The sequence below is a fragment of the Pseudophryne corroboree genome, chromosome 5, assembly GCF_028390025.1.
Source record: "Pseudophryne corroboree isolate aPseCor3 chromosome 5, aPseCor3.hap2, whole genome shotgun sequence".
Classification (NCBI taxonomy): Eukaryota; Metazoa; Chordata; class Amphibia; order Anura; family Myobatrachidae; genus Pseudophryne; species Pseudophryne corroboree.
Genome location: NC_086448.1, coordinates 698,139,371 through 698,160,428, shown reverse-complemented (window position 1 = coordinate 698,160,428; position 21,058 = coordinate 698,139,371). Strand labels below are relative to the sequence as shown.

General features: G+C 42.9%; 1 protein-coding gene across 5 annotated transcripts in view; it reads right to left on the bottom strand.

Annotated features, from left to right (window-relative positions):
• The window catches only part of C5H8orf34 (chromosome 5 C8orf34 homolog), a 603,368-nt gene that overhangs the window by 246,885 nt on the left and 335,425 nt on the right, over positions 1–21,058 (bottom strand). For 4 of the 5 annotated variants that reach the window (XM_063923875.1, XM_063923876.1, XM_063923880.1 and 1 more), the window contains one exon: positions 11,922–12,048. In XM_063923875.1, the coding sequence (XP_063779945.1) occupies positions 11,922–12,048 (127 nt within the window). The remainder of the gene's footprint in view (positions 1–11,921; positions 12,049–21,058) is intronic. The other variant, XM_063923877.1, reaches the window with a different exon arrangement.

Genomic DNA, 21,058 nt, shown 5'->3' with positions numbered 1-21,058 from the left:
GTAAAGAGACTGGTTGCTACAGTATGGGCAACTTCTCCACTGGTCCACTTCTCCAATCAGCTTCTACAGACTGTACTTGAGAAATGCTACCTCAAAGCTGATTTGTTACTATTGGAAACTTCTCCACTCTTTTCACTGCTTAATACATCAACACTTAGCACAGTATGGTGGAAGGAAACTTTGAGGCATGTGAATGAACACTTCCAACATGCTGTCAAAACGAGGACAATGCATAAGGTTCTGTCTATGCCTTAACCAGCTTTGTTCTTCTATACGAAATGCGATACACAGCAACAACTAGAGATGTGTGGTTCAGTTCCCCCTTTGGATCTTCCCGCAATTGGAATTCAGATTTTAAATATGAATCGCGGGTTTTAGATTGCAAAAAATAAGATTTTACTTACCGATAAATCTATTTCTCGTAGTCCGTAGTGGATGCTGGGGACTCCGTCAGGACCATGGGGATTAGCGGCTCCGCAGGAGACAGGGCACAAAACTAAAGCTTTCGGATCAGGTGGTGTGTACTGGCTCCTCCCCCCATGACCCTCCTCCAAGCCTCAGTTAGGATACTGTGCCCGGACGAGCGTACACAATAAGGAAGGATATTGAATCCCGGGTAAGACTCATACCAGCCACACCAATCACATCGTATAACTTGTGATCTAAACCCAGTTAACAGTATGACAAACGTAGGAGCCTCTGAACAGACGGCTCACAACAATAACAACCCGATTTTTTTGTAACAATAACTATGTACAAGTATTGCAGACAATCCGCACTTGGGATGGGCGCCCAGCATCCACTACGGACTACGAGAAATAGATTTATCGGTAAGTAAAATCTTATTTTCTCTGACGTCCTAAGTGGATGCTGGGGACTCCGTCAGGACCATGGGGATTATACCAAAGCTCCCAAACGGGCGGGAGAGTGCGGATGACTCTGCAGCACCGAGTGAGAGAACTCCAGGTCCTCCTCAGCCAGGGTGTGCCCCTGACCAAGTAGCAGCTCGGCAAAGTTGTAAAGCCGAGACCCCTCGGGCAGTCGCCCAAGATGAGCCCACCTTCCTTGTGGAATGGGCATTTATATATTTTGGCTGTGGCAGTCCTGCCACAGAATGTGCAAGCTGAATTTTACTACACATTCAACTAGCAATCGTCTGCTTAGAAGCAAGAGCACCCAGTTTTTTGGGTGCATACAGGATAACAGCAAGTCAGTTTTCCTGACTCCAGCCGTCCTGGAAATCTATATTTTCAGGGCCCTGACAACATCTAGCAACTTGGAGTCCTCCAAGTCTCTAGTAGCCGCAGGTACCACAATAAGCTGGTTCAGATGAAACGCTGACACCACCTTAGGGAGAAACTGGGGACGAGTCCGCAGCTCTGCCCTGTCCGAATGGACAATCAGATATGGGCTTTTGTGAGACAAAGCCGCCAATTCTGACACTCGCCTGGCCGAGGCCAGGGCCAACATCATGGTCACTTTCCATGTGAGATATTTCAAATCCACAGATTTGAGCGGTTTAAACCAACGTGATTTGAGGAATCCCAGGACTACGTTGAGATCCCACAGTGCCACTGGAGGCACAAAAGGGGGTTGTATATGCAGTACTCCCTTGTCAAATTTCTGAACTTCAGGAACTGAAGCCAATTCTTTCTGGAAGAAAATCGACAGGGCCGAAATTTGAACCTTAATGGACCCCAATTTGAGGCCCATAGACACTCCTGTTTGCAGGAAATGCAGGAATCGACCGAGTTGAAATTTCTTCGTGGGGCCTTCCTGGCCTCACACCACGCAACATATTTTCGCCACATGTGGTGATAATGTTGTGCGGTCACCTCCTTCCTGGCTTTGACCAGGGTAGGAATGACCTCTTCCGGAATGCCTTTTTCCCTTAGGATCCAGCGTTCTTATCGGCAGAGGCCCTGAGTCCTCTGTGAGCATCTCTTGAAGTTCCGGGTACCAAGTCCTTCTTGGCCCATCCGGAGCCACGAGTATAGTTCTTACTCCTCTACATCTTATAATTCTCAGTACCTTTGGTATGAGAAGCAGAGGAGGGAACACATACACCGACTGGTACACCCATGGTGTTACCAGAACGTCCACAGCTATTGCCTGAGGGTCTCTTGACCTGGCGCAATACCTGTCCAGTTTTTTGTTCAGGCGGGACGCCATCATGTCCACCTTTGGTCTTTCCCAACGGTGCACAATCATGTGGAAAAATCTTCTCGATGAAGTCCCCACTCTCCCGGGTGGAGGTCGTGCTGAGGAAGTCTGCTTCCCAGTTGTCCACTCCCGGAATGAAAACTGCTGACAGTGCTATCACATGATTTTCCGCCCAGCGAAGAATCCTTGCAGTTTCTGCCATTGTCCTCCTGCTTCTTGTGCCGCCCTGTCTGTTTACGTGGGCGACTGCCGTGATGTTGTCCCACTGGATCAATACCGGCTGACCTTGAAGCAGAGGTCTTGCTAAGCTTAGAGCATTGTAAATTGCTCTTAGCTCCAGTATATTTATGCGGAGAGAAGTCCCCAGACTTGATCACACTCCCTGGAAATTTTTTTCCTGTGTGACAGCTCCCCAGCCTTTCAAGCTGGAATCCGTGGTCACCAGGACCCAGTCCTGAATGCATAACTGTGGCCCTTTAGTAGATGAGCACTCTGCAGCCACCACAGAAGAGACACCCTTGTCCTTGGAGACAGGGTTATCCGCTGATGCATCTGAAGATGCGATCCGGACCATTTGTCCAGCAGATCCCACTGAAAAGTTCTTGCGTGAAATCTGCCGAATGGAATCGCTTCGTAAGAAGCCACCATTTTTCCCAGGACCCTTGTGCAATGATGCACTGACACTTTTCCTGGTTTTTGGAGGTTCCTGACTAGCTCGGATAACTCCCTGGCTTTCTCCTCCGGGAGAAACACCTTTTTCTGGACTGTGTCCAGAATCATCCCTAGGGACAGCAGACGTGTCGTCGGAGACAGCTGCGATTTTGGAATATTTAGAATCCACCCGTGCTGTCGTAGAACTACTTGAGATAGTGCTACTCAGACCTCCAACTGTTCTCTGGACCTTGCCCTTATCAGGAGATCGTCCAAGTAAGGGATAATTAAGACGCCTTTTCTTTGAAGAAGAATCATCATTTCGGCCATTACCTTGGTAAAGACCCGGGGTGCCGTGGACAATCCAAACGGCAGCGTCTGAAACGGATAGTGACAGTTTTGTACCACGAACCTGAGGTACCCTTTGTGAGAAGGGCAAATTTGGACATGGAGGTAAGCATCCTTGATGTCCAGGGACACCATATAGTCCCCTTCTTCCTGGTTCGCTATCACTGCTCTGAGTGACTCCATTTAGAATAGGTCTCACCTAGCCGTCTGGCTTCAGTACCACAATATAGTGTGGAATAATACCCCTTTACTTGTTGTAGGAGGGGTACTTTGATTATCACCTGCTGGGAATACAGCTTGTGAATTGTTTCCAATACTGCCTCCCTGTCGGAGGTAGACGTTGGTAAAGCAAACTTCAGGAACCTACGAGGGGGAGACGTCTCGAATTTCCAATCTGTACCCCTGGGATACTACTTGTAGGATCCAGGGGTCCACTTGCGAGTGAGCCCACTGCGTGCTGAAACTCTTGAGACGACCCCCCACCGCACCTGTTTGTACGGCCCCAGCGTCATGCTGAGGACTTGGCAGAAGCAGTGGAAGGCTTATGTTCCTGGGAATGGGCTGCCTGCTGCAGTCTTCTTCCCTTACCTCTATCCCTGGGCAGATATTATGGGGACGAAAGGACTGAGCCTGAAAAGACTATGTCTTTTTCTGCTGAGATGTGACTTGGGGTAAAAAAGGTGGATTTTCTAGCTGTTGCCGTGGCCACCAGGTCCGATGGACCGACCCCAAATAACTCCTCCCCTTTATACGGCAATACTTCCATGTGCCGTTTGGAATCTGCATCACCTGACCACTGTCGTGTCCATAAACATCGTCTGGCAGATATGGACATCGCACTTACTCTTGATGCCAGAGTTTCGCATATATAGAAATGCATCTTTTAAATGCTCTATAGTCAATAAAATACTGTCCCTGTCAAGGGTATCAATATTTCCAGTCAGGGAATCCGACCAAGCCACCCCAGCGCTGCCCATCCAGGCTGAGGCGATCGCTGGTCGCAGTATAACACCAGTATGTGTGTATATACTTTTTAGGATATTTTCCAACCTCCTATCAGTTGGCTCCTTGAGGGCGTCTGTATCTGGAGACGGTAACGCCACTTGTTTTTATAAGCGTGTGAGCGCCTTATCCACCCTAAGGTGTGTTTCTCAACGCGCCATAACTTCTGGCAGGAAAGGGTATACCGCCAATAATTTTCTATCGGGGGAAACCCACGCATCATCACACACTTCATTTAATTTATCTGAAAAACCACATGTAGTTTTTTCACACTCCACATAATACCCTTTTTTGTGGTACTTGTAGTATCAGAAATATGTAACATCTCCTTCATTGCCCTTAACAAGTAACGTGTGGCCCTAAAGGAAAATACGTTTGTTTCTTCACCGTCGACACTGGAGTCAGTGTCCGTGTCTGTGTCGACCGACTGAGGTAAAAGGACGTTTTAACGCCCCTGACGGTGTTTTAGACGCCTGGACAGGTACTAATTGGTTTGCCGGCCGTCTCATGTCGTCATCCGACCTTGCAGCGTGTTGACATTATCACGTAATTCCTTAAATAAGCCATCCATTCCGGTGTCGACTCCCTAGAGAGTGACATCACCATTACCGGCAATTGCTCCGCCTCCTCACCAACATCGTCCTCATACATGTCGACACACAAGTACCGACACACAGCACACACACAGGGAATGCTCTGATAGAGGACAGGACCCCACTAGCCCTTTGGGGAGACAGAGGGAGAGTTTGCCAGCACACACCAAAAACGCTATATTATACAGGGACAACCTTTATATAAGTGTTTTTCCCTTATAGCATTTTAATATATATATACATATCGCCAAATAAGTGCCCCCCCTCTCTGTTTTAACCCTGTTTCTGTAGTGCAGTGCAGGGGAGAGCCTGGGAGCCTTCCCACCAGCATTTCTGTGAGGGAAAATGGCGCTGTGTGCTGAGGAGAATAGGCCCCGCCCCCTTTTCGGTGGGCTTCTTCTCCCGTTTTTCTGAGACCTGGCAGGGGTTAAATACATCCATATAGCCTCCAGGGGCTATATGTGATGTATTTTTAGCCAGAATAAGGTATTATACATTGCTGCCCAGGGCGCCCCCAGCAACGCCCTGCACCCTCCGTGACCGTTGGTGTGAAGTGTGTGACAACAATGGCGCACAGCTGCAGTGCTGTGCACTACCTTCATGAAGACTGAAAAGCCTTCTGCCGCCGGTTTCTGGACCTTCAATCTTCAGCATCTGCAAGGGGGGTCGGCGGCGCGGCTCCTGGACGAACCCCAGGGTGAGACCTGTGTTCCGACTCCCTCTGGAGCTAATGGTGTCCAGTAGCCTAAGAAGCCAATCCATCCTGCACGCAGGTGAGTTGAACTTCTCTCCTCTAAGTCCCTCGATGCAGTGAGCCTGTTGCCAGCAGGACTCACTGAAAATAAGAAACCTAAAAACTTTTTCTAAACAGCTCCTTAAGAGAGCCACCTAGATTGCACCCTGCTCGGACGGGCACAAAAACCTAACAGAGGCTTGGAGGAGGGTCATGGGGGGAGGAGCCAGTACACACCACCTGATCCTAAAGCTTTAGTTTTGTGCCCTGTCTCCTGCGGAGCCGCTAATCCCCATGGTCCTGACGGAGTCCCCAGCATCCACTTAGGACGTCAGAGAAATTAGATGATTTCAGCGGTTTTTATCGATTTTATTAATGATTATCAATTTTTGTAATACATTTTTAACTGGACAATAGCCAAATCTGAACCAAAACACTTGAGGATGGTTTTACCAAAATCAACACACAATGATAAATTACTCTAGAACCAAAACCAAAATACGGGGGTCCGCACACATCCCTATAACAAAGGACAGTTTACTTGGTTTCACTGCCACCAATGATACATGTGAAAAGCCTTGGTGAGTGATAAAGTGGAGAAATATAAACTACCAACCAATCAGCTCTTGTTATTTTTCAAACCCAGCCTGTAACATGGTAGTTAGGAGCTGACTGGCTGGTGCTTTATCTCACTCAACTTTATCACTCTCCAAGACTTAGTAGTACTCCCCCATAAGGGCATATTCATTTAGTGTTGGTTCTTTCGTCCAGGCGAAAAAGGGCACTTTTCAGCTGTTTATAGGTCGAATTTACATTCAATCTATTCAATGCCCGTGCCATTTTTTCGACTGGAGGAAAAACCGTCACGGACGAAAACTACGTAGATTGGCTTATTCCCCGCTGATCCACATGTTTTGCCAAATTTGCGGGTGTTTTCGCCCGTTTTTTGGGTCCATTTTCTCCCATGCTGATTCATACACACAAAAAAAACAAAGAAAAGGCATGGATGAAAAGTGACTCCAGAATGGGCAAAAACACCCACAATTGAATACACTAATGTCGAATTAGTACCGTTTTTTCGGCTAGCCAAAGAAAACGGCACTAAATGAATACGCCTCATAGAACCTTAAGATTGAAATGACATGACAAATATAACTAATGAAACCCAAATCATCACTGAGATTATAAAGGTGAAGTATTTTTATCAGAATTCTGGTTAATATGTTTAAACCATTTACAATGTAATAAGACCAACATTACTTGGAACTCTCTATAAGGGAGATATTATAAACATTGGTAAGAACAGTTGATAAATTCTAATGTAGCCTAATATTACTTACTAGACACTAATACATTTGCAGAGCTCCACAGATTTGTCATTTGTGAACACAAGGATAAAATAAAAAAATATAAGCAGCTTTTCTGAGAAATAGTAATGAATACTTTTTAACAAATGGATAAAGTGACCCAGTGCAGTTCATACAGCAGTTCATTCACAAATGAATGAAAATTCAATATTCCAGTAAATATTAAGTGAAAAATATAATCCTACACACTATTACTTCTTAATGTAATACGCATTTTATTGTATGACAAGATAATCAATGCATGTTTGCCTTCACTGAGAGTTATGCTTGCAATGATTCCGTACATCACATATTTATCAAAATTATTTTTTTTACTAAAATAATGTGAAAAAAGGTGTTTTCACAACTATTTCACATTATTTTAGTATCACCTGAATGAGCAATTGAAGGGAAAGTCACAAAATTCTCCTCCATGACCCCAAAATGCGCATTTTTTTCAGTAACTAGATGGAATTTCCCCTACCTGAAATTACTAAAAATAAATTGTAAAAAAATACAGGAGGGAGCCCTGTGACAATAACGCAATCTTGAGATGTTATCCAGCTTTTCCATCAGTTACCCTACTCCAGCACAGCCTTCTCTGTCTGCTGGAAGTGAAAGCTGAGCTTGGATCCAGCCCCTGTGATTAGCTATGTGTGTCTGATAGACATGCAACCTGATCAATGTGTTAACATTTTTTTTTTAAATAATACTTACCTGCACCCAGGGAATGGCGACCAGGCATAAGGTGAGGGCAGACGGTCATCGGATTGCTGTGCCCCTGCTGTGACCCCTGATGCAGTAAAGTAATGCTCTGAAGCCAGCATCTCCCTTTAGAGCACTGGATCATATGATCACTGACCTCCCGGATCACTGATCACCGGTCCTGGCTGCAGCAGAGGGGGGTGGCGGAAGATTTGCAGGGTGTAGTCAGCTGCTGCGAATGAGTGGTCACACGCTCAGGGAATTTTTCCCAAGAAATGCCCTGAGTAGTACAGTAAGAGGATTCGCAAGGACAGAGCTTTCTTGCAAGCTCCCTCCCTGCATGCAGTATTTGATACATCATTGTGCTGTAATCAAATATCGCATTGCGGAATTTGGGCAAATTTATTACAACTCCTTCCCATCAGAGTTGCGGATTGTGATGAATAAGTCCATCAGACAGACGGAGCCTGCTTATTGAATATTTCTAAGAGACAGTAAGGTTGGCTGAGACCAAATGCTAGTTCAACCGTAAATATCTGAATTTGGGCTCTATATATACTAAATGGAGAAAAATTATATCTGAGGAAAATTTAGTATTTTTACCAGTGATAAGACATTGACCTATCAATCGCAGGGTTAACTCCGGTTATAACAGAGCTGTTGCTAGCAGTAGCCTCTGCCAGCAGTAAGATAGACTGGGCCTCACCTGCAAAAGCTTCACCATCTTATAGAGCATTTATTTACAGTAAATGGGGAATTCTTAAAAAATAAAATAATAATATATATATATTCATATATACATACAGTATCTATCTATCTATCTATCTATCTATATATATATATGTATATACATACACACATATATTTGGAACACAATTCTGAGGGCGCTAATTGTTTGTAAAAAAAAAAAGATGTATTATAAAACAAAATACATACAAATAAAATGTATTTATTTATACAGAAATGTATAATCACATAGGATAAAATTCCAGTTGAAATAGGGCAGAATGTTTTTGCCAAGCAGATGTTTAAATGGTGATATAATGATCAAGAATACACAGAATCCAACGTGTTTCATCCAAAAGGACTTCTTCGGGGGTAAGTATCAGAATTGTTTTCCCATATGAACAATTAATAAAAAATGAATAAGCACTTCTTTCATAAAATAATCCTTAGAAAGGATTGCTATGTACGCTACCCAACTATTATATTGGGCCAGGAATGCAAAAGCGTAAGGCACCCTACTGAACTTATACTAGTTCCAAATGGCATTCACTGAAGCAATGAAAAAATGATCACAGCCTGATCTGTAGCTATCAAAGTTCAATAGTGACACATCACTAGTGTCTGCCCCCTAGGCTGAAAGTTGCCAGCCAACCCCTGCCTCCAGGAAAGCTTCATTCCCTGTGCCAAGATGACCTCAACAGGCTACTACTTATTTATGTATTTTTTTGAACGCAGGATAAATAGTAATACAGCCTGCTTTTTCATATAGCACAAATATGTTGGATCGCTTTAAAATTAGACTGCAATGTAGATTTAAGTTTGTACACAGCCATCCCAAATCTAAATCTACACATTTTAAATTTGCCCCACACTGGTTTTAACAACAGGATTTTTACAACGGTGCAATTACTTTTTTTACTCCACTGTCAGCTCTGAATCAGGCCCTATGTGTCTGAAGGCCTGTGTTGGGTGCATAACTCTACCTTAAGGGGGGTATTCAATTAGCCACTATTCACCCTGCAACTAATTACCCTGCGCGGGGAAAGGCTTTTCAATTAAACAGCATTTTTCCAGCTCCCAAAAATTGGGATTAACATGCGGAAAACCACTGATTCTGCGTAAACTGTTTCTTTTTTTTCTTTTTTTTGCTTACAACCCGTTTTGGGTTTTTTTTTTTTTACACAGTTTACGGGGGACACCCTAATAGCTGAATAAGTCCGGCGCAGTGGATTCCCCACTAAGTGTAACTAGGAATATAACTGTCGGACACAGAAAGCAGCAGAGAGGTGAGTGGAATGCCAGTACATTTGCTTAGGTAATCCTCCTGTTCTTCTCTCTTGTAGATCAGTAGCAGGCACTCGGCTTACTCTGCATCCTAAAACCTAGGACAGATGCAGAGTGATGAATAATTAAACGGCTGATTGCTCCCTGAGCTTAGCAGGGCTCCCCAACTACTTAGCCCTAAAAATCCTTTCTGATTAGCTAAGTGTAAATTGAGATCTAGAAAGTTTAAAATGATAGCCATAGGGGAATGTGTGGCGAGCACAAAATACTGATAATCCCACTTTAAGAACAAATCAATCAATGCTGCACTTTATTTAGCCATACAAAACTTCAATTGTGATCTCTAATGCAGAGAGGTGACCTCATACACAGGACTACAGCGCATCTCACTTGTACAAAAACATGACTTTTATTAATCAGGCTAAACCTTATGGCCATATCATTTTATGGGATTGCGTTGACGTTTTATACAGTATGGGAAACGCACATGAGCAGGGCCCTCCTACTTCTTGTTCTCACCCTGCAATGTCATCGTCTCCAGAGTGCTCCCCCTCCCATTCAGAGACTCTGATTCTTTCAGTCTGTCTTCCCAGGGAGCACTACTAATATTAACTATTCACAACAATAAGAAATTCTGTTTTGCTTGAATGTATTAAAATATACCAGCAGTGGCTCTGACAGGAGCCCATCCTGGTGGTGTGTAAGAAGTGAAGGGATTGCGTCAGCGCTCTCTTCACTACTGCTTTGGGCGGCATGCGCACTACTGCGCAGGCATGGTCTGCTGACTAGGCATGCGCGAGTGGAGAGTGCCAGGGAGGGATCATCCTATTCTAGTGCTTGGTAAGTTAGAAACATACAGCTGCTATTAGGAGCAAAATGTGAGACTGCAATAGATATCTCATATATCTGTTGCAGTCCCCGGCTACATATATTCAGAAGAAGCTTATTATTTACGGGTAAACCCCCCCCCCCAAAAAAAAAACCAAAACCCACTTTAATTAATAAATACTGTAGGCCTCTATATATCTTTTGCCCCTATCTCTCTCTTGCCGACATCGGCAAGTGCATACACACTTGCCAATGCCGACGGGGAGGGAGCAACGGTGGGGGGAGCGACAGGGGGAGCAGGGACCATGCTGCAGCCCTCGTTAACGAGGTCCTCCCTCGTCTGAACAGTTAGTTAACGATGCGCGGGAGCGTGCATCGTTAATGATGTTGAGTGTACACACTAGAGGGTCTAATCATGAAGCAGTGAAAAGTGTGGAGAAGTGAGCCAGTGGAAAAGTTGCCCATGGCAACCAATCAGCTGCTCTGTATAATTTTATAGTATGCAAATTATAAATGTTACATCAATGCTGATTGGTTGCCATGGGCAACTTCTCCACTGGCTCACTTCTCCACACTTACCACTGTTTCATGAATAGAACCCTAGATGAGATAGTAAAAGATATAGCTCAGAATGGCTCTTCTGAGCGATATCTTTTACTTTCTCGTCTAGTTTGTATGGTTTGTTTTATTTTATTGAATTTTTTACATGTATAGATCATTGTCATTTGTACAGTGCTTGATGGCATCATAAGAATAAAAAGAAAATAATAATAATTAACCACTTAACTGGCGATATATATATATATATATTTTTTTAAAACGCTCAGAAATTGTCTGTATTTTCGTGATTGAATTAAGTCAAGAACATAGATTTAAATCCTATCCAAACTGATTTAAAAAAAAATTTCAACAGTTTAAAATATTGTTTTTCAAACATCAGAACATCGCAACCATCACCATCGAAACATCACTACCATTACGACTTTGATTTCTCCAGCGACTGCTCAACTGAGTGGCCGCCAGGTACTCACTGGGGGCTGAGGGGGTGTGTGTGCTAAGTTACATTTCCCAGACGGCTGCTCCTCCATGCAGCCGCAAGGCAGGGGATCCTGCTGTGCTGACCGATCTCGGCAGACACTGGGGGAGGGTGCATGGAGGCAGAGAGGCTGGGAGGTTCATTTGTGATTGGCGGCTGCTAGAAGATTATCTTCCAGCAGGCGCCCACTCTGCATCTCTGACTGGTCGCATTATTTGCGACCAGGTCAGATAACGCACAGCGCAGTGTGGTTGCAAATGGTGCAACCATATGAAGCAAGTAGTTAATACGATAGACATTTAACAACTTCCAAGTATTCTACCTACAACAATTTGAATATAACCTTACAACATGAGTTATGAGCCAGTGTGAGATTCATTATAAATGTAAAAACAAATGTATAGGAAAAGTACACTATTTTCTTACAGTTCTCTGCTCAAAACATAGTCCAGATGTCCACACACTAAGGCAATGCTGCCCTGGCACATGCTAGCTACACTGTTTACCTTGCACACCTTGAGCAGATGTTTAGTGTGACTTTCGCCTGCGGTTCCGTGCTGTATGTGCTACGTCCTTGGCTAAATTTACTTCCGGATGGCATAACACCTTCCATTCTGAGGTCATCAAGGTCTTCTGAAATACAGCAAACAAAACAGACACTGAAATGATGTCATATCAAATAATAAAATGAGTAATAATTAAAGTAAACAATTTGAATTTCATTTTACTATTATGCTTGTGAACAAAGTCTGGAAACTGAGGATGGTAATCTGGATTCCCAATTTTTAAGCACAACGATTATATGCAGAAGCTATAGAAGGAGAAGGAGGAGAAGAAGAAGAAGAAAAATGTCGAAAGAGAAGGAGAAGAAGAAGAAGGAGAAGGAGGAGGAGGAGGATGATGAGGAGGAGGAGGAGGAGGAGGAGAAGAAGAAGAAGAAGTAGTAGAAGAAGGTATCAACGATGAGCTAAAATAGTCATGTCATTGGTAAAGTACATCAAATAACTCACTGCTTTCATTAGGTCATTTTACATAAATCGCAACAAAGCATAATTAGGGAATACAAACAAAATTAGGCATTACTACTAATAAACCGAACATTCAGATGTCACTCCAGGATGTCCAGCATGGCACTTGCAATTATAAGACTCTACTTCATCAGACAACACTGACCAGAGACCTCTGAAAAGGCTGGTGTGAAATTCTACTGGGACCATCACCATTCTGTTGCTGGAAATGGGTGTCAATATTTATATTAAAAAATATATAATATTCACTTTCAAATTAGACAAAGCATGATTAGAAAATGTCTATCCTTGTTACTATTTTAGAATAGCCAAATATGCTTTGTTGCACTGAATAAACAGACCTTCAGCCACTACAATCCCAATCACAGGATATTGGTGTATCCGTTATTAACATATACACAGGGTCTCAGTGTATAAACATAATATATAGTTTGGTCATGCTTTAATAGGAATAATCATCTATGACATACTAGAGGGTATGGAACAAAGGGGCAGATGTATTAAGCTTTGAGAAGTGATAAAGAAGTCATAAGTGGAAGGTGATAATGCATCAGTCAATCATTACGGGTTTAAAAAAAATGACAGGAGCGAATTGGCTGAAAGTTTCTTCACTCCTCCTGTCACCCGGCTCCATAGCACTGCATGCTAATATGGACAATCTCGTCCATATTGGCCTGCATGCATAAGCGACGGGGCACCAACAATGAACGAGTGCGGGGTCGCGCATCGTTCATTGCTGGTGCCTACACACTAAAGGATATGAACGAGTTCTCGTTCATTAATGAACGAGAATGTTCATATCGTTTAGTAAAATCTATTAGTGTGTAGGGCCCTTTACTCTACAAGTACAAAAGCATCACCGCTGTGCAATGCTTTTGTACTTGTGCGGGGGAGGAGGCCGCCTGACATGCTGGGCGCAGCCCCCCCCCCCCCCGCGCATGTCAGGGAAGATGGTAGCTGTGTTAAATTTAGCACAGCTACGATCAGGTCGGAATGACCCCCAAAGTGAGCTGTGACGTCTGCTGAAGTGTGTATTTAACTTCTTCACAAACATTTAAGAGCCTTTTTGGTCTTTTTAAATATCAGTTGCTATGGTAACAGTGCTTGTCGACATAAAATTGATTAAGTGAAAACCCTGTGAAGTATTTGCTGCCTCAGCATACATAATGCATCACAATAACAGGATTTAGACAGCTCATGATGGATTGCTTAATAATTTGCCATTGTTTCTAACACATAACCATGCCGCATATCAGCAGCACCTATGGCAGGACAGTGTAGGCCTGCAAACTCTTTCCTTTATAATCCCTGCTGAGAGAGTGCATGGGTGTAAATAGGTAGGGCTAAAAAGTAAAAAGCGAAAAAAGAAATAAAAGAAAGTTTGTGCGTTGTAGCAATATGTGAAGAAAAAGGAAGTAATTGTGAGCTCCTCTGTTCATTACATATAAAGATATTCCCTGGACCGGTGCCCTCCGTAGCTATATGAATGTCTTGCAACCGCATCACCTTGGTAACCTATCGCCATGCATCGTGAGTGCCCTCTTCTCAACACAACTGAATAAGGAATCTTTTGGCAATACCAGTTTCCCATGCTTCTCTATCAATTGAAATGACCTGGCTTTTTGACAGACACTGTTTAATTATGAATGGGTCTGAGACTTCTTTAAGACCAAACAATCCCATTACCTTCCATTTACACTAAAAAGGGATAAAAAGCCATTATTTTTCCTCTTCATTTTCAAACGTAGAATTGGTGTTTATTGTTACATAGATAAAATGTAAAGTACAATTTTTTTGGTCATTATCTTTTTTTTCACCTTAAAAAACCCCACAGATCCCATTCAATCACATGATTAGCTGAGAGAGTGCACGTAGCAAAGATGCAAATTACAGTGGTGAGACCCTTCTGTATGGTATAGCTACTGACAGCAGGAGAAAAGATAATCCAGGTCCGAGACTCAGATGCTCTAAAACTACTTAGCTGCAACTAGGCAGTTTCTATGGATTTTGGCTGTAAAACATTAACATATTAAGACAATCACTAATGAACAGCAAATAAACTGGAAAACACTGTTGACTTTGCAGAAATAGACATTGAAAATATTGTTTGTTTAATGACCACACTAAAGAGGGTACATCGGGGGCTTCTTATGACATGAGGGGGCCCATGTGCGAATCTGTTGCGTGGGACCACTCACCCTGCAATTACGGCGCCAGTGAATGCACAGAAGATAGCAAATCCAGTCCAGTGCCAGAGTCTTGGCTATCTTCGGGGCGCTATTTCACAGAGAGCACTGAAAATATGGCGGACAGCAACTATTCTGGATGCAGTGTGGGTGGCACTGGTCCCCTTAGACTCAAGGGCCCGTATACAATGCACACCCTGCCACTGCGGTACATTCACAGTTTTGGAGATATGAAAGCTGATAATATTAAAGAGGCTATGGGGAGATGTATCAAGCCTTGGAAAGAGATAAAGTGGCGAATAGCACAAAGCAAACACATTCAGCACTATACTTACTGTAACCAGCGGGAGACAGGGAAGCTATGATGTAGGAAACCAGCGCCATAGATTGAGTGTACTTGGAAGAACTGTTAGAGATGTATTTTATTCATGATTCATGTTTGTTTCATCCATGTACATACAATCCCATTTTACTTCTAGTGTCCTGAAGGTATATTTCCAAGGCTTAGAGCTTGTTACTACACAGTACAGCACCTAGATTATTTCTGCAATTGGGAATTTCTGATTAGATGTCCATGCTGAATTCTCTTACAGCAGCAACATATCCATAATACTAGAAGAGGAAATATTGGTCCAAGTGACTTTTAGGGGGACATTTACTAAGCAGTGATAAGAGCGGAGAAGTGAGCCAGTGGAGATATTTCCCCATCAACCAATCAGCAGCTCTGTATCATTTTATAGTATGCAAATTATAGATGTTATTTCAGTGCTGATTGGTTGCCATGGGCACTTCTCCACTGGCTCACTTCTCCGCTCTTAGCACTGCGCAGTAAATGTACCCCATAGTCACAATATTTCTATTAATAGAGTAAGTCAAATTATAAGTATCTGGGCCCAACCCCTTGTTCACAGTAAAGACTCTCACAGCCCAGAATTCTTGTTTTAGAATGTGAATGTTTATTTGCAAGTTCACCTACACAGTGTTCCTCCAAAAGATGAAAAATCATAACAATCCATAAAGTAATAAAAACAAAAAATCTCAACATTTAGTATGAATTCATCTTGCATGGACAAATTAGTTATACCACCTCTACCAGCTTATATACGGTAGTCAATAGTATGTTTATATACAGTATGTCTAATAACTCTGACACCAAGATGGAAGCACATTGTCCTAACTTCCTTGCAAAATTACTTAAGTAATATAAAGCTAGGTGGGGATCAAATGGAAACATCAAGTTTTAGTTCTTACTATAGAATTTCGGTGGGATTAAGATCAGAACTGTTACTGGGCCACTCAAAGGCTTCTATGTTCTTCATTGTAATCCACCTCAGTGTTGCTGTGCCTTTTGGATTATTGTCCAACTGAAAGACAAACTTGTTCCCCAGTTTGAGCTTTATTTTGGCAGAGTGTAGCTGGTTTTTTTTTCTGTCCAGGATTTGCCTATAACTTGCAGGGTTCGTCTTTCCATCCTGACAAGACTGCTAGTGCCGGCAGCTGCAAAGCATACCCAATGACTTGATGCTACCTGGATGGTGTTACCTGGCTGCTTTTGGATTTGGGCCACAGATTCCTCTTAGCATTTAGTCCAGAAAGTTCTACTTTGGTGTTTACAGCCGAAATCTTTGGCGTTTATACAGCATTTTTCTAAGTATTTGTGGGCATGGATATGTGTCTAGTTCTAATGACCCTACGGTAAAGGTTCTTTTTGTAATATACAGTACTCTACCTTGGAAATTGTTGACCCATACACTTCATCTTACAACCATTGAGTTATGTAGCTTGTTTAGTGTCAAAGTTGGCTTCTTAGTAGATCTCTGATATTTGTCCTTCTTGTCTGGCTACGGAAATGCAAGAAAGATGCCGGATCTAGTAAGTATGGCTGTAATTTCCTACCTATTCCACTTCTGTAAAAGGAACTGTACTGATCTCTGATGGATGTTCAATCCATTTACCATAGCCTTGAACCCTTCACAGATTTGTATCTCTCTATAAATATCTCAACTTTTTGCATATTGCATCTATGCTAATATAAGATTTAATGACAAGCGGTATAAATAATTTTTCAATGAAATAATTTCTGTTTTTAACAATTTCAGGAAAGGTTTTGGGAATATTTATTCCAATATGATATGGTATAGTGCTTATAATGTGTGGATACGTGACAACAACTAATAAATTAAAAATTACTAATATCTATTTTAGAATCCGGGACAATAACATGTGAAAAAAAGCAACTAGTCATTTCCTAAAACCTAGATTTTGTTTTGTAGGAAAGTCTGTTAAATCTTTTGTTTTAAGCAATGTTGAAAGCCAACGAAAAATAAAAAACAGCAATGAAAGAATAACAACAGCAAGGTAAAGACTTTAGTTTACAACTGAATTGCACTAGAATTATTCAAAACAGCATGTCTAGTTTATTGCTCTTGCAGTGATAGATATATTACTGTAGTATGTTACTCTTATACGGTACCAGTTATTATCTAGTATAGTTTCTGCTTTGCTTTTTATTTTCAACTCATACTGTTCAACCTGTGGTTTCTGTTTTCATTAATTTGCTTTAAACTTCCTGTAAAATTTGCTTGTGTCTCATTTTCCCTTAATTAATTTGGGTTCCTTTTTTTCCATCTGTATCCCTGTATGTGATGTAACAGAAACCTAGAAGCCATACAAAAATAAGTAAAAAAAAAATAATAATTTGCAAATAATCATTACTGTTCGGTTTTGTAATTTACACCCCGGGGGTAAATGCACTAGGGTCCGATTTTGTAAAAGTGCAGATTCTCTTCAGCCATTTTATTTTATGCAAAACCAACAGGCAGCACTTTTGCTAAATCAGACCCTATTGCAATTCCCCCCAATGTAGGTTACAGATCTTTTTCTTAGGCATGGCGTTCTAAATTATTGGGGGGGGGGGGCCTAGGGACCAGCAGTGGAACTCCCAGAGGCAATGGAGACGCTTGCCTCCAGGCTCCAAGCCATGAAGAGGTACCTACATGTACAGCAGCACCTGTACGGTTCCCGGCAGGATCCAAATGTGACCACTGCTCTTTCAATGGAGTTTTGCGGCACACCCGCTGCTGCTGCTGCTGCAGTTAATCAGCTCCTCTGTCCCAGGAGCCCTGCTAACATCTGCGATAGGGGACAGGATGGCTCCAGCCTGGTACCGCTCAGCCTGCGCTGCAGCAAGCGATAGTGCACCCACCGCTGTTGCTGGACTGTGAGATGGGACCCTCCGGTTAATGCTGATTCTGCATGCTGCAGAAGGCTGAATCTCGTGAGTCCAACCCTGATCCACCAACCATTGTCACACAGCGTAGCCCTAGCCCTGCCAATTCACTTTGGGTTCCGGTCCCTGTAGTACAGCTGAGAGTGCCATCTATATAATTCTGTGAGTCATGCGTGTTTTATAAATACACACACTTTCACTCACCATGTTTGTTTTCCCTTTTTTTAATTTTTTTTTTATAGGGGAGTGCGGGGGAACTAAACTCCAACTTGCCCTCGGGCGACGGATGACCTAAAGGCCAGTACTCACGGCCCGTTGTGGGAGAGATGTGTGCTGAGCAAACCGCTCAGCACACATCTCTCCCGCCACTCAGCACAGCACGATGTGTGCTGAGCGTGCGGGGGGAGACGGCGGGGCGGCTCATTTCACCCAGCGGGTGAAATGAGCGACCTGCTAGATTGGCCTGCTATCTAGCACCAGCGATAGCGATGCGCGGGGCTGTGCATTGCTATCGCTGTGGGGGGTACACATGGAGTGATCATGCTTAAAATCTAAGCAATCTAGTCAGATTGCTTAGATTTTAAGCAGCGATCGCTCCGTGAGTACCCTCATTTATACCCCTGCTAGGGACCTGTTTTGAGACTGACACAATGTTGAGGTTTACGCAGTTGAGAGTTTATCAGTGATCTGTGAATGCATCAGGCAATTCATTAACGCGATGGACGCAGTGAGTATTTATTTGCAAAGTGATTTGACAGGCAATGACTGCTTGTGTGAGGTTATAATGGATGGCTACAAAAATGCAGACGAGTCGCGACCAATTTCGGGGCATGTCTTAGTCAGCGACTGTGATCCTGTACGCAGTAGCAATAGTTACAACGTTTCAGTTCCACCGACCATTCTGAGTAACCATAGGCTTACTGGGAATACGATATCGATTGATCTGCATCTGTGTGCTCAGTCATTTGGACTTACGAAGCCACCAGTGAGAGACTCACTACAAATCTTGTCAATGTGACATTTGCATACTTACGCACAGCTGCTGTGTACACACTTGCGGCAGCGGCATTACTGTACATCTGCAAATCAGGTCCTTAGCCAAGCATTTCAAATAACAGATCCTGTAGTTACTGGTTTTGTATACAAATATGTACTGATAAAGGCAATATTTTATTGCTTGTGGAAAGGTTTAAGAATGAATTTACACACTGTCTGTGGATCTCCATTCGCAATCCCTAGAATGCTGGGATTTGTAGTTGTAGTTCTACGAGAGCTGGAAAGTTGCAGGACAATTACGCTAACCTACAGCTAAATATATTCAAGTAACAATTTTTTTTTATGAGCGTAATAAAGAAAATTTAATGCTAAAACTTTTTGTGGTCAAACCATTTTTGTCCCCCGTAAAACACGCCTAATACACGCTTACATTCTCTGCACGTCCATGGTGATCAGCCCTATTAAGGAAGCGCCATCCAATATCATTTTAGTATTTAAATCCAATTAGTGGCATGTGATAGTGTTGGGTTCCTTTTGTAAGTGAAACACAATAGAGGTCGGTCTCTGACATGCGCTACGTTTTGTGCCGCATAGTTCACAGCAAAATAGGGAAAACCCATTGCAATTCTCTTATTTGCGGTCTGCTGAATCACACACATTAAAATGAGAGAAGGCACTGTGATACTATTGGATTATTGACCCTTTCTAATCTCTTTACATTTCTATGCAGCCCACACACACTTCATCAGCAGAGTTCAGGAAGAGCTTCACAGAGTTATGTGCCTTTAGGGAATCAGATGATGAATAAAATCAAACTATTCAAATACTATACTCATCATTTATACTGCTGTAGCGGAGATACATCTCTAAGATCACTTTCCTGGTGTTGAAACTACTCAGATTTATCATACTGCTAATTTCTTAGAAAACACATTTCGTTCAAACATCTTAATGAAAAGCTGTAGTGCCCTCTGGTGGAAAGAAACTTATTTGCAAAGTGAATGCAAAATTGCTTTTCAGAGACTCTGGCCCTCATTCCGAGTTGATCGCTCGCTAGCTACTTTTAGCAGCCGTGCAAACGCACAGTCGCCGCCGATGGGGGAGTGTATTTTCACTTTGCAAGTGTGCGAACGCCTGTGCACCCGAGCGGCTGCAAACACATTTTGTGCAAAACAAGACCAGCCCTGTAGTTACTTATTCTGTGCGATGACTGCTGCGACGAATGACACGGTAATGACGTCAGATACCCACCCAGCAAACGCCCGGCCACGCTTGCATTTTTACAAACACTCCCAGAAAAGGGTCAGTTGCCACCCAGAAACTCCCATTTCCTGTCAATCTCCCTGCGTTCGCCAGTGCGACTGAAAGCGTCGCTAGAACCTGTGTAAAACCACAATGCTCTTTGTACCCGTGCGCCGTATGTGCGCATTGCGGTGCATACGCATGCGCAGTTTTGCCGTTTTTAAAAATGATCGCTACGCAGCGAACAACGGCACCTAGCGATCAACTCGAAATGAGGGCCTCTGAGTTATTAAAACACAAAATACAACAACAAATAAATCATACATAAAAGATCAGTAACGAAGTAAAGGGTATTTAGAGTGCATAACTGGTACCCACCGAGGAGCAGGGCTACCAGGAGGGGCCTGGCATTACTCTCTAAGTGCAGAAGGCTAAAACTAAGCAAGGTTTATATTAGTTCTATTATTATTATTATTATTATTATTATTATTATTATTCATTTACTTTACATATGAGTTATTTGACATGTTTTTATGCTAATAAGTGTCAGTTTGCCATGCAGTTTAGCACACCACCACGTACTACACAGGACAGTTTGTATACCTCCCATGTGTAAACATCAATCTTGCTGTTTAAATCATGTGATTTGATGTACAGTATGAAGTTTAGTCAATCGCTATGTTTCAAAACTGCACATCTACACATGTCCTCATACACCTAGCCTCATCATGTTACGTGGCGCGAGATGCCTAACCTGAGTAGGCCATAATTTCCTCTTCCCCCAGAAGTTGTGGTAGACTGTCCATTTTTCCGGTAGTCCCCCACCCCCCCGAAAGAGTGTCCGGATCTCCCATATCCCACCCACTTCCTAGTGAAGCGGGCAGGATGAGATTATACTGGAAATTACGGCGCCGTATGGAGGAGACAGGGCCAAATGACACTAAATTGCATAATTTAACCCT